This window comes from Octodon degus, unplaced genomic scaffold (assembly GCF_000260255.1).
Source record: "Octodon degus isolate 3935 unplaced genomic scaffold, OctDeg1.0 scaffold00251, whole genome shotgun sequence".
Classification (NCBI taxonomy): Eukaryota; Metazoa; Chordata; class Mammalia; order Rodentia; family Octodontidae; genus Octodon; species Octodon degus.
The window spans coordinates 2,006,246-2,020,408 of NW_004524827.1; the positions used below are offsets into that span (position 1 = coordinate 2,006,246).

General features: G+C 35.4%; 1 protein-coding gene across 3 annotated transcripts in view; it reads right to left on the reverse strand.

The window, feature by feature from the left end:
• Tenm1 (teneurin transmembrane protein 1) overlaps window positions 1-13,752 on the reverse strand; it is a 713,845-nt gene extending 700,093 nt beyond the window's left edge. For all 3 annotated transcript variants that reach the window (XM_004646075.1, XM_004646076.1, XM_004646074.1), the window contains exon 1: window positions 13,473-13,752. In XM_004646075.1, the coding sequence (XP_004646132.1) occupies window positions 13,473-13,689 (217 nt within the window). In that variant the 5' untranslated portion in view covers window positions 13,690-13,752. The remainder of the gene's footprint in view (window positions 1-13,472) is intronic.
• Between the last annotated feature and the right edge of the window lie 411 nt (window positions 13,753-14,163).

Genomic DNA, 14,163 nt, shown 5'->3' on the forward strand with positions numbered 1-14,163 from the left:
ATGTGGTGCTGGGGGATTGAACCGCGGTCCCTGTGCTTTGCCAAGCTTGTTCCAAGTAGGTGCTTTAGACCACTGAGCCATCTCTCCAGCCCCTGTGATAAATTTTTAAGTGTTCCTGAAAGTTAAGACTTCCAACATTACTGAGAAGACATAATTGTACTTTAGTAGTGAAGCCTTTTAAATTATTAGTGGATGCTTGTGAAATAAATCCTTTTTTTGTTTTTGAGACAGGCTTTCACTATGCAGTTCAAACTGACCTTGAGTCTACTATGGAGCTGAGGTTGACATTGAAATCAGCCTGCCTCAGCCTACTGAGTACTGGGATTACAGGTGTGCACCACCTCATCATGTTTGAGAAGTGAATCTTATCTCAAATGCTATGAGATGCTAGGGTGTGTCTTCATCTAGTCTTAGCCTGTGGGTTCATTGTAACTCCTTTTTTTCTAAGACATGAGAGATACAAATTATCATTTGCTCAAATAGCTATATTCAAAGGAAGAAAGGGACAAGAAAAGAAAAATACACAGAAGGCAGAAATGGAAACATAGCTTTTGTAAATGAGAAGAGAATGAGAAAAAAAAGAGGCAAGATATATCACATACAGGTACAAATTTCCTGTGATGAATGTGGTCATTATCTGTATCTAAAATGCACCAATAAAAAAGAAAGAAATTAAATACTTTATGTGTTACAAGAAAGATTGATATCAAAATAACATGATCTATGCTTCAGTTTGTATGATGGGACAGCAGAGATCTTAGTTTTGGTATAAAGGCTTCAAATTAGAATATTTTCAAGGTACCAGGACACTGAAGATTTATCTTCTGTCACCTTGAGACATTTTCAGAATTATAATGAGAAAGAAATGTGCTGAAAATAAATAAAATTTATTTGTATAAGTGCCAGTTCTGCATCGCAGATGACCAAGAAAACAGAATAACGGTTTTCTGACAGGATGATTTCCTGACAGGATATGTTGGCATATCTCGTAGTTATGCCTTTGCAGATATTTAAAACTGCTTTTGACTGTTCAAATATCAAGCCACAGTTTGAAAGGCCAATTCTAAATCTTCCTCAAATCATTATAATAAAAGAGAATTAGCATGTAATAAAGACATAATCCCAATCAACTCTGTGAACTAAAATCCTTCAAGATGTTACAGACATTTCTCTATTGTCTATTGAACCAAAGCTCTGTGTTTTCACCTCACGTTTTAGGTTTAGCATTTGTTTTCTTCGATGTTTCACCAGTCTCCCTTTTTGTCATCCTTCTATTGTTTCTGTGCTTCAGCCATGTCATCTATTGTGCTTGTCATTCAAATTATTTGATTTAACTTTGTCTCTTTGTCTTTGTGCAAGCCATATAATAAGTCAGCCCCAAAATGTTGAAAGGAACCCCCACCCCATCTTCATAATCCCAGAGACAATTATTCCCTTTGATCCTGTCTTGTAAATGAAACAAATCAAATGCAGAAACCAAATTACATAGTCCAAAATGGACAGTTGCTTTGTTACCTAGGGGATAGTTGTCTACGAGACATCTATCTGTGAAATGGATCTTTGCCTTTTGTAACCACATGCGTTCTCAAAAAGCACAATTCCATTTAGTAATGTTACTTAAGAAAAGAATACTAGAATCATCTCTCATGTTATGGCATAGCTTTTAATCTAAATTCAGAAAGAAATATTAAAAGGTTGAACGTAATACTAAGTGAAGTGGACTCAGGAATAATCAGTGCAGACCGAAGAGTCACATTTAGATAGAGCAAAAAGCCATGTTGCTTCAGAAGCATCAATGTGAATGAACTGAGGAACTAACCTAACTCTTCCTGGCTACAGAAGTATGTTATGTGTATTATGCAACTGCCAAAAGGAAGCCCATTAATTTGTTTAAGCAATAAAAGGTAGTGAAAGAATAAAAATAAAAGGAAAAAAATGAATGTCCATCAGTGAGGGACTTGATGGTCTAAGATAAAAATGTAATTTGTAATATGTCTACAATTACCTATAATTGTACATTATTTTATAAACTAGCTTAAGGATCCACACAGAAAATTAATTCAATCAAATTTAGTGCTGCTTAGTGACTTTCACCCATTGATGATACATTGGTACTTAAGAGATGATGGGCTTTGCTTAGCTTTCTATCTGCCTAGCTAATTGATACAAAGGAAAAAAGGAAGTTTTGCAGTGTACCATGAAAATAACTTTCATGCACCTTTCTACTTATCTGGATCTCTTTGCTACTCGAAAACTGGGTTGCAAACATAGCATACACTATATATTTTTGCAACCATCTGTATAACCTGAATATATCAGTTATATCTATAAATATGTATATAGGGCTATGCAATTGCATTGCTAGAAACAAAATCCATACCATCTTAGTTTTTACTGGGTAGAAAACTTCCTAGTTTGAGATGATAGCATTATATGAAGACAGCATAAGGCCAATGTAAATGAGAACTGGAGGCAGAGTTCACACTACTTGCTAGCTTCACCAACCACATGGAACTTTAGCTGCTCTTTCAGTGCTATATCTTGGAAGATCTATGTCATATTCACTGAGGAATGCAAGTGCATTCACAAAGAATCTTAATGCTAGGCCCATGGACGTAGAACACCTTCAAGGGATTCCTGAATATCATGAAACACATGGCAAATACTCTATATATGTGCATTTTCTTTTGTGAAAAGACCTTTGAAGCCTTTAGTAATTTCTGCCTCCATATTGTGAAGAGCTAGGTATTAGGAAAGTCCTTGGAAAATTTAACACTTTCAAGCATGTAGCTTTTTAATCAGTTACATTGAATAGCACTCCAAAGGTACAGGACTTCTGAGTTCATTTTGGCACTCATTGCTGTTTGGAAAATATTTCTCCAAATGGGAAGGTCCAACTAAAGCTTTATGAAGTGTGGATATTATTCACTAAAGATGTGTCTTGGAGACTAGTGAAAAGAATTTAGGATTTAGTTAAGGATCTGTGCTTACCCTACACAAATCCCTTATGTATTCTGTGTGACTCTAAAGAAACAGGAATCATAAATACAAATTTAAACACTAAATATTTAAACAAAATCTTAATTCAATATCTCAAAAATAAATAGTAAAATTAAAATAGGAACCATGATAATTTTCCTTCAATGTAAATTTCCAATAAGGAATAAAAAGAAACACTACAGTACATGCAAACTCTTGGCTGAATGTACACATTGAGCAGGAAACTTTGCCTCTGCTTTATCCAAGAAAACTGAGAACATCAAGACATTATTAATTTCGTGCTTTATTTGGGAACTTAATTCCTGTCTCATAGAATGCAAATGTTCCATTTTCAAAAGCTTTCTTTCTGCCCGAGGTCCTGAAACATTCTGTGTTAGGGCTCTTGTCCAGTAATATTGACTTGCATTTGCTTTTCAAATTCTTGTTGTTCTGTGTATTTCTCTATCAATACTGAAACTGTTTATTTTATAACAGTAGATCTCAATCTCAGATAAACATTGGAATTTCTTGAGGAAGTTTATTTAAATGTTCTGAGTGCCACCCATTGCAATTCTGATAGAATTTATTTTAGAAGCACTCATGGTGTTGGGATTTGTAAACTTTACAGGTGATTGTCATGCCCAGTGCAAGTGGAGAGGAGCAGGGCAGATGGCTGAGTGGAATAAATTCTTCCCTGGCAAGTGCAAGGGCCTGAGTTCAACCCCTGTTCCACAAAAAAAAGAAGACTGGAGGAACTGTTCTAATGTCATTAGTGATCTGCTAAACTCCCTTTATTGTATACTGTCAATTTGTATTCTACTGCTTAATTCTGCCTCATTTGAAAATAATAGTCATATTATCATACTGCAAAATCTCTTATGTTGGCTAATGTGATACTCTTTCCTTTAGTTTTTCTCTGACATTTCAAGATTCCTTAATTTCTTTTGTCTGTTATCTTAAATCCAGGTGTTTTCGGGGTAACACACTTAGCACTATCTATTTTTGACTGTACATAATTCTCATGGGATAATATGTCCTACCTTGAAGAACCACCTAGTTGTATTTCTGTGAGAATTTTAGTGGAATTTTGAGAGTGACTGCACTGAGTCTGTATATCACTTTGGGACATATGGACATAGTATTAGAAAACTCCAAATATATACACAGACAAAGAAACACAGTGACAGCATTTCCTTAAACTTGAATTCGGAAGTTAGTGCTATTTGTATAAATAGTTAAGCAATACACATTCATGTCAAACTTCTGAGATCCCAATTTCAGTTTTATCATATACACAGTGGCTTAACTAGTTACTTTTCTCTTGTTGCTGAGACAACATGCCTAACACCCAAAGTTAAAGGGGAAAAGCTTTATTTAGCTCACAGTTTGTTCAGATTTTCAGCTGTAATCACCTGGCTCCAAGGCAGAATGGCACATGCCAGAGAGGCAAACATTCATGGTGGCAGAAGACAGCAAAAGCAGAAAATGAGGAGAAAAATAAGCCTTTTTCTATCCCTTTTATCTTATTCAGACTTCTGGGATTAGGGTGGTGCCACTTCAATCAGTGGACTGATCCACCAATCACATACTTTTATTCCCAGTAAGCTTAATTCCAGCATTGAACAATGAATCAATTGCACAATCTACATGTAGCCATGTCCAAAAAAGCCCCATTTAAAAGGACATGAAGCACTGGGGGGACATTTAGACACAAACCGTAACATATAGTATCTCTCTGGCTTACTTTGTTAATTTGTGAAATAAATATAATAGTACCAATTTCATAGCATTGTTCAAAACACTGAAAAAGAGAATTCATCTAAATTACCCTGCTCAGGGTCTGATTCTTAGTAAATGTTGGTATTTCTCAAAATCATGGTCATCATTCTCTAAGCAGAGTAAACACAGTTCTAGCTTTTAGACCCCCACAGTGTGTATTTTACATATACCAATGATGTGGTGCCAGTTACATTGTATCAGTATTGTTTCTTTTATGTTTAACTATTTTTATGTCCTTTTTATTTTTAAAGAGTATAAAACATTAAAAATGATACACAATTTCATAAAACAAACAGGAATTCAACAATGGTTATTATATTGCATATTGGTGTCTTCAGATTATTTGTTTAGGTTACCAGACAGAAGCATGCAAATTGATCAAGAGAAAAATTAAAAAGAAGAGAAAAATAATTTAAACATTAATTGTTCCTTTCAAGAGATCAGTAGAAATTAGCAATACAATTTTCAAAGCTATCTTGTGGATATACATACTTTTCCCTTCCTTATTTCTTTTCCTTTCTCCTTTCCCTCATCCAAGTTTTTCCTTTCCTTGGAACAGTTTCTTTCTTTTTCATAGTATCCATTGTACTTTTAGACTTTATTTACTTTTCACATTCTCACACTAGGGAAACAATATGATGCTTACACATGCAGGTCTACTTTATTTCGCTCATGAGTATCGTCTTTAGCTGTATCCATTTACTTATAAAAATCTCAAATGTAATTTTCTTTATAGCTGAATAATACTCCATTGTATAAAACTACCACATCTTTATCCTTTCCTCAGTTGATGGGCATTTCGGTTGTTTCCAAGATTTAGCAATGACAAATTGCACTGCTATAAACATGGGTGCACATATATTGCTGTGGTATGATGTTTTCAGCTTTTCTGGAAAAATAACTGAACGTTATTTAGTTTGAATTATTTGAAGGCTAAGATTGCTTATTCATATATGTGCCTTCAGAGTTTGACACAATTTGGAACAGACAGGCAGATCAACTAGTACAAAGAGGTTCTTTTCTGTTGTACTGAGTCTAATTGACTGAAAATGTTTGCATGAAAAGCTTCACCGAAAAGGATGGAAGGATCCAGCTAGGTGAAATCGGTAAGAATAGCATGGTTAACTAGGGGTATCTGTCCTGGGGCAGGTAAAGGGAAAAGTCGCAGAAATGTTGTGAACATTCCATTCTAGTTTTATTTTATTTTATTTTTTTCCATTTATGTATTTGGCACAGGGTCTCACTGCACAGCTTGGACTTGTTGCGATTCTCCTGTTTTTCAGCCTCCCCAGTGCTGGGATTACAGGTGCACACCACATCCAGTCTCAATCCCCATCTCAGTGTGTCCTGGGGGCAGGGCTGGCATAGCACACAGCGGATCAAACCCCTGCTGCTGCACTCTGCTGAAGCTCGGACTTTATTCCTCTGAGCTATCTCACTGTTCCTCCATTCTAGTTTTATTTTATTTTATTTTATTTTTTTGCGGAACTGGGGATTGAACTCAGACCCTTGCATGTGCCAGGCAAGGGCTTATTCAACTGAGCTGTCTCCCTGGCCCTCTATTCTAGTTTTAAATGCTGCACAGATATATTTTATTGACTAAATTTTTAGGAATAAATGTTACTGAAAGACATGAGCCAACTGGAGTCATTACTAAATAATGTGGTTGATTGTCTTCTATACTATAAAGTTTTTCAGGGCAGACATAGATTTTTATGCTAGAAACTTGGGACAACTACAAGCATAACATGTTCACAGCAGAAAATTCATTACATAGAATGAATGCTGTTGAAATTTTCATTTTATAGGGCTTACTACATTACATTACAACCTGTCATCCATGATCCTTGTCACATAAATACAGATCCTGAGATTAAGAGTTCTTTCAAGATTTTTATAGGAACTGTTAGCCAAACCATCTAGATATAAACAAACAATAGTTTAAATTACAGATGAATGCCTGAAATAAGAGCAGAGAAATATGATTTTGTAATTTAGACTTCTGTCTATTCCTTGAATCCACGAGTGGCAATGCTGCTTAAACAGCTTCTGATGTGACCAATTAAAATACGGAGGGCAAGGAGGGGAAAAACAAGTCACGAGGGTGCATTGATTCCAAGGCAAACTTCATGTACCTTGCAGAATACCCAGAACCTAGCTGATATCAAATAAATGTTGATGCATAAATTTATAAATTAACAAATGTTTGGATAGATATATGGATGTTTGGATGGGTGATAAATTTTACTTTCATGTAATTTTAGTACATATAAATCAGCAATTTCATCTTTTCCCACCAGATGGCGATAACATGAGATACTGGCTTAGGTTATATAGTAAGTGTAGAGAGGAAAACATGAAAGCAACCAAACAGAAAATAATATTAAAAGGAGAAAACACACAGAAAAGATCAGGATAAGAATGTAAAAACTAAATGTGTGTCAGCTGTACTGTAGAAATCCATGCTGTCATGTGACCTGTAGCAAATTCTCACAGCACGTTTATGTGCATGGGTGACTTTAGTCGTAATTGCAATACAATAGCTACATTTAAATAGTCTTCTCTATATACAATTAGAGCTGAGTCTTCATAAATAGGTTATTCTATTTGTTTATATATTCATACATTTATGCTTTCATTTGTTTTGTACAAATTTCTTAGTAAAATTTTGCTCCCCTTGAAAGTGGTTACTTGGGAAAAAAATGCTATCCTGAGTACCTCCAAGAAATCTACCCGTGCTGTTCAACTTGGCAAAAATTATATAAAATAAGCCTTCCTAGGGCTTATTCATCGCATTAGTAAAGAATTGCGAGTAATATTAAATTGGTGTCTATCTTCTCATTCAAAGGCATTTGGAGGATAAGAAAATCTACTTTAGAATTCAGCACTCCACATGTGTGTGGGTGTGGAAGGAGCTGCTTTCTTGGCAAATAAAGAATATGAACGCACTCTCATATGGAATCGTGCATTTCCTCAAGAATTTCCTCAAAACTAGCTCAGAGTTGCAAAAAATTAACTTCCCCCAAATGCATAAACAGACTCTGAAATACTCGCAAATTATAGCATATCATTTATCCCAACAGATAAATAATCAGAACAGAAAGGCTTTTCACCTCCTTGTAAACCCTTGGTCCTGGAATGTAAGGAGGCAGATAAGATTATTGTAGAAATCAATGAAGGGAGATTACAGTTTTTAGAGTTCCTAAATATTTGAACCCTATAATAACCTCCTCATGGAGGTGAACAAGACATTGTAGTATATGACCATGTGAGCACTGGAGACAAAGGCATGTTCCACTCCCAGCTGTCAATATTTAGCCATGGAATCTCTGACAAGTTTTTGTAAATCTCTGTCACCTCAACTGAAATTGAATAGAACACCTCATGCCTCATAAAGTCTTTGTAGAGCAAATGTGAAACGCCACATCTAGAAGAGTTCTAGAAGAGAAAATTAAAATTCAACATTGATGTTGATAAAGAAGCATCTGGTGAAGATAACAATGAAGTCAACTTTGCAGAAAGATATCCAGGATTTTAAATAGCACCGAATTAAGCTCTTAATCAACAGGAAGTCAGCTTTTTTCCTTTTTTTTTTTTTTTCTTTTTTGGTGCAGGGTCTCACTATGCAGCTTGGACTCATAGTGATCCTCCTGTTTTCGCTTCCCTAGTGCTGAGATTTCAGGCATGCGGCACCATGCCCAGACTCCATCGCTGACTCAGTGCTCCTGGGGGGCAGGGCCGGCACACCACCAGGGTTCCAACCCTGGTCCCTGCGCTTGCCTAAGCAAGTGCCTAGTCCACTGAGCTATCTTACTGACCCTCTTCCTTTGTGATCTAATTCACAATGACTTTTTGAAAAACTACAATGTATAAACACTTTAAACCACAATATTGTGCATGAGAAATAATACAATTTTACTGCTAAATTCAAAAATTAAAACTGAGGGGCCGGGGAGATAGCTCAGTAGAATAAGCGTTTGCCTGGCAAGCACAAGGGCCTGAGTTCAATCCCCGGCTCTGCTAACAAAAAAAAAAAAAAAAAAAAAAAGAACGCTCCCAAAAAACATCATATGATACTTTAAAAAAATTAAAACTGAGTTAGGCTTAGATTTAGTTGGGTTAATGCAAGATGAAACCACTACTCCATATTTTTGAAAGTTAATATCTTCTTTGACTTATAGATAGTAACATATAAAATAAAACAAAAATTGGACACATTGTTTTGCTTAAGGTAGTATAATTCATTGCTCCACCAAAAGAGACTATTTTTTTCCCCGAAGTGTCTCTACAGATTAGGGAGGAACTATCTGACAAGTTCTTTTTTTCTTAACTTTCAGATTTTGTATATTTTAGTTTGTATAAGTCAGTGCACTGAAGGATGGGGCTGTTAAAAGTATAAATAGGTTTAGAAGTTGTTTATTTCAGTTCATGGATTAAAAACTCATGTTTATGCTCTTGACCTTTTCTAGTCTCATGCTGCACACTTTTCTTCAGTAATCTCAATCCTACTTAGGTATCACTAAGACAACTGTAAGCTCAAATCAGTTTATGTCCAGAGCCCAGAAGTATCCTGAATCCTGGACATCCATTTGGAACTGCCTAATGGAACATCCACCTGGATGACACAGCAGCATCTTAAACATAATGTGTCCAGAAAGAAATGGGACTTCTTCCAATGCCAATGTACCCCATATGTCCTTCTCTTAATGAAAGAAATCTGCTGATCTTGGTTTGTTAAACTTGAAACTTTAGTCTCATCCTTGACTCACTTAGCTCTTGTTACCTCAAACAGACATCATTACCAAGTCATGTCACTTTTCTTACACTACTATCTCTTCATGCCTCTTTCCTTCTGCAACTATAGTTTAACTTGATCTCATTGCCACTCTTAGCTTTGGTCTAATGCAGTATCCTCACAGATTCTCTCTGTGTATCAAGTTATTCCTGACTGCAAACAATCTTCTACTTTGCTGCCTATGTTTTTACAGTTCTCCTTTACACTTATCATTCTAAAAATTCTTATTTATGATAGGATTCTCCAACAATTGTTTAAAAAATTTCTTAAACATTGAAAAATAAAAGAGGCCCCAAATGTGGCGTACAATAGACCTCATGATATTATTTTCAACAGATCTTTTCAAAATATATTGATTGTCACATCATTCCAGATGTTTTTCATCTTGGAAAGTTATACCTGATAATCTACCCTCTTGGAATGCCCTCCTCTTAAATGCTTATTCAAATTTTAAGACCTACATCAAATAGTGCTGTGATCCACAGAAAAAGGTAGCTATTTTATTCTGTACATTTCTACAGTACAGATGGTTCCTTTTCCCCACAACAAATGTATTCCAAGACCTCTAGTAGATGGTGAAAACCTGACTAGAGAGTGGGTAGCATATATAATGTGAACTCAGTGGACAAAGGGATGATTCACTCCCTGTATAAGACAGAGAGAGAGACGTTATAAGATCTCATTGTGCTACTTCCAATGGCACTCCATTTGCAACTTATGTTTATTTCTAGAGCTTTCTACTAAATGGGTAACTGAAATTGTGGAAAGCAAAACCCTGGATAAAGGGAAACTATTACAAAAGCACTTGCTACATTTCATTGCAATGATTTGTCTGAATATTGATTTTCTCCTTTGTATAAGAACTTCTTACAAGCAGTAATTTTCGTCCTCAATGCAGAACTCAAGAACTGACATATATTAAATACTAAGTAAAGGCTTATTACTTAAAAATAGTTTCTTGAAAGGAAATTATAATGGCATTTTAGAAGAGAAACAGCATTCACCTTTAATTCTTTTGATTTTACTATAAAGATACAAAATCTGAGACTGTCTAACTCTTTATAAGAATTGCATGAAAAATTTATACTTTTAGAACTGTCATCAGTATAGTAAACTCAGAATATTAGGTCAACCATGCTATACCTCTATCTTGCAATATACAGCTTACAATTATGACTTCATCTTCTTTAAGTAAAATCCTGCAGAGAAATATTTTTCTGAGAAGTATACATTTTTAAAGCATGATAGAACCAGGAAATTCCCATAGGGTACCATTTATCAATCGCCAGGTAAGTAGATGAAAATTATTTTAGTACAAGTGTTCATTATCTTTAACTGATGAAATAAGATGGATTAAAATGAATAACTAAAAAGAGGTATATAAAACTTTTACTAATTATGTCAAAAGATGAAAACAAATGACATAGTTAATATTATAAACATTTAGTGCATATGTGAATGTTTGTATGAATATTTCATTTTTTGAATAAATTTAAGATTTTCTAAATGAAAGTTCTGCCACTAATTAGAATACATTTTCTTTTGTAATATTTTAGTATGGTAATATTTAAAGAGCAGGTTTCAAAATAAGATAAACACTTATATTCCATTGATAGCATCTATTTCCTTAATGAAAGCAATAATAGAGCCTATACTACATTTAAGTTTTACAGAGAAAGAGCTCAGTGACAGAAACACAGCCAGATGGGAAAACATGCCTATAATTCCAGTGCTCACGGCTGTGTCAGGAGGACTTCAGGTTTAAACCCATGTTGAACAACCCAGAAACTTGCCATAGCAACACAGTGAGACCCTGCCTTAATATCTAAAATTAGAAATAGGAAATATATGGGATCTGAGACACTGAGAAAGAAAGAATTATTTTTATCTTCATTTAATGTATAAGAGAGTATGCACAACCATAATCTGAGTTGCACATGAGTACAGATAAAATATCTTCCGGGTTAATGGAAGAAGAGAGCAGCAACGCTATGGGACAGTAGTGATGATGATGGAGGTAACTGTACCACACAGCTTCAGTGCCAAAGTTGCTTGTAAATTAGTACTTAGAAAAATTTTGGTAAAGCAAGGAAGGCCATTCCAAGAAAGAGTTTGGGGCTAGAGATAAAGCTCAAGGGTATAGCACTGACCTAACATACATGACAGCCTCGGTTCAACCCCCAGTACCACAAACACAGCATTCTACTTTTCTCACAAATGAGGTAATAACACATTGAAGGAATAAAAGAGGAATAGAATGAGATACAGGCAGACAAATTAGGAAACGAAACAATATCTAAATAAGATATAATGATAGCAATGATGATGAGGATGGAGGAAAGAGGGATCTGAGAGGTGTAGAGATTAATTCTGCTGGATGAGGCAACTCACAAAATACAGAATGCATGTGTGCCTGACTGTGAGAACAGGGGCATAATTTAAAGATGTCAGGCAATGGAAAGAGGAATGGGATTAGGGGTGTTAATATGATTGCTTCAATTTTTGAAATATTGATTTAAAGTGTTCAATGTTTCACTTCTTTGGAAATTTTCAGCAGGTAACTCAAATTTAGGACAAGAGGTTTGGGTTTCAAAATAAATATTTGAAATTCACCCAAAGACACGTGGTCATTGAAGGCATCAAGAAATTATAGAGAAGTGATATAGCATTCAAATGTGAACAGGCAATAGAATCCACTGGAAAGCTTGTTAAACCATAAATTGCTAGGTCCCACCCTCACGATTTCTGACTCATTAAGTTTGACGTAGGGCCTGAGAGTCTTCATCTTTAAGAAGCTGCCTGGTTATGCTGATATTGCTAGAGAGGGCACTCACTTTAAGAGTTACTAATCAAGAAAAAGCTATTTTAAAAACATCTTAACATGACTTATTCATAACAAACAATGCATGCGAATGTCAATATCTATTTTCCTATGAAGTTAAAATAGTGTTTAACACTTTTCATCTATCAATTGAAAAGAAGAAATAAATCATATTTCTATTTGTCTGGATTTTTATTTATTAGAAAATGTCCTTCCATAATTTCAAAACCAAGGCTTCCCAAAGAATATGCTCCAAAATGTATATGTGGCTAAAAAAGAAGGGACACCAAAAAGGATTTCCTTTCAAACCATGCTGCAAAAAACCTCCATATTTGGATGGAAGACTTTTTTGACCTTTGTTTGGCAGCTTTTTCAGCAATCAAATATGTATTTGAGACTTTTGTCCCACATAGGCAATGACTTGAAAAGCACTTAGCTGTTTACTTTTCATCTGACTATAAATGATTTATCTTTCAGTCTATAAATGGCTATTTGTAGGATTAGACAAATTTTGAATGCTCTGATAAGAGGATTGTAGCATCTAAATTCATATATAATCCATAAAAAGCATGGATAACCTGCACCTTAGATGGGTTAGCATATGAAACAGATTTACTAAGCATATGTAGGCTGTGCAAATTATTAACCAGCTAACATCACCAAATTTGTTTTTGAAACATAGTTTTATGCACTTAAGGGTTTTTTTTATTCCTTAATGAGAAATTGTATCAGTTACAAAAATACAATAAAGGAGCTGGAAAGATAGTGGTCTAAGAGCCTGCTGGGAAAGCTCAAGGACCCAGGTTTGATCCCTGGTGCCACATACTGTGCTGACACAGAGCCAAGTCGGTGGCCACTGAAACCGGGCATGGTGGCACATGCCTTCAATCCCAATGCTGGGGAGGCTGAGACAGAAGGATCACTACAAGTCTGAACTGCATAGAAGGACACTGTACCAAACAAATAAATGAGTAAATAAATAAATAATACAATAAAGACATATCTTTTTTATGTGGAACTGGGAATTGAACTCAAGCCCTTGAGCTTGCCAGGGAAGCGCTTATTCTACTGAGCCATCTCCCCCACCCCAAGACATACCTTGAGTAGACTTCTCTACTTCTTTCCTCTTTCTACTCTGGCTATCGTAATTCATCCTCAGTTCCTGGTTATACTCATGCAGAGTTTCCCTGGAGTTGTATGAACGTCTTGGTTTTCTTCCATCCTCACTTTCATCAGAAGAACTGGTATAAGCTAGATCCATTTCATGCTTGACTTTTGACAGAGGCTGGTAGGGCTTGCAGTCTGTTTGCTCCATCTCCGATTAAGCAAGATCAGTTTCATGAAAATAGGATGACGACGTCTTTTAGTGAAAGCAGTCCTGGGGGGGGGGGAAACAAGCCTTTTTAGATTTGTACTTTTTTAAGAAAAAGCATCTGGCAGATTCACAATTGGTCTTGATAATGCTATCAAAGGAGTGAAACAAAAGACAAACTAGATGACATGAAGTTAGCTGGAGGCAATAATAACACCCTGTGTTACATGCGTACATTGTGAAGCATTTAAGATTAAACTGGAGGTTGTAGCATCAACAAATACTCAGAAAAAGAGCCTTCAAAATATTTGTGTCAAAATGCAAAGAAAGAACAATGTCATTTTATGGTGTGTGTGTGTGTGTGTGTGTGTGTGTGTGTGTGTGTGTGTTAATGTTAAAATCAGTTATTAGATTAAAGAGAATTACTGGATATGAAAGTGGTCAGGAGTATAAATATTAACCCAGCAAAACTCACAT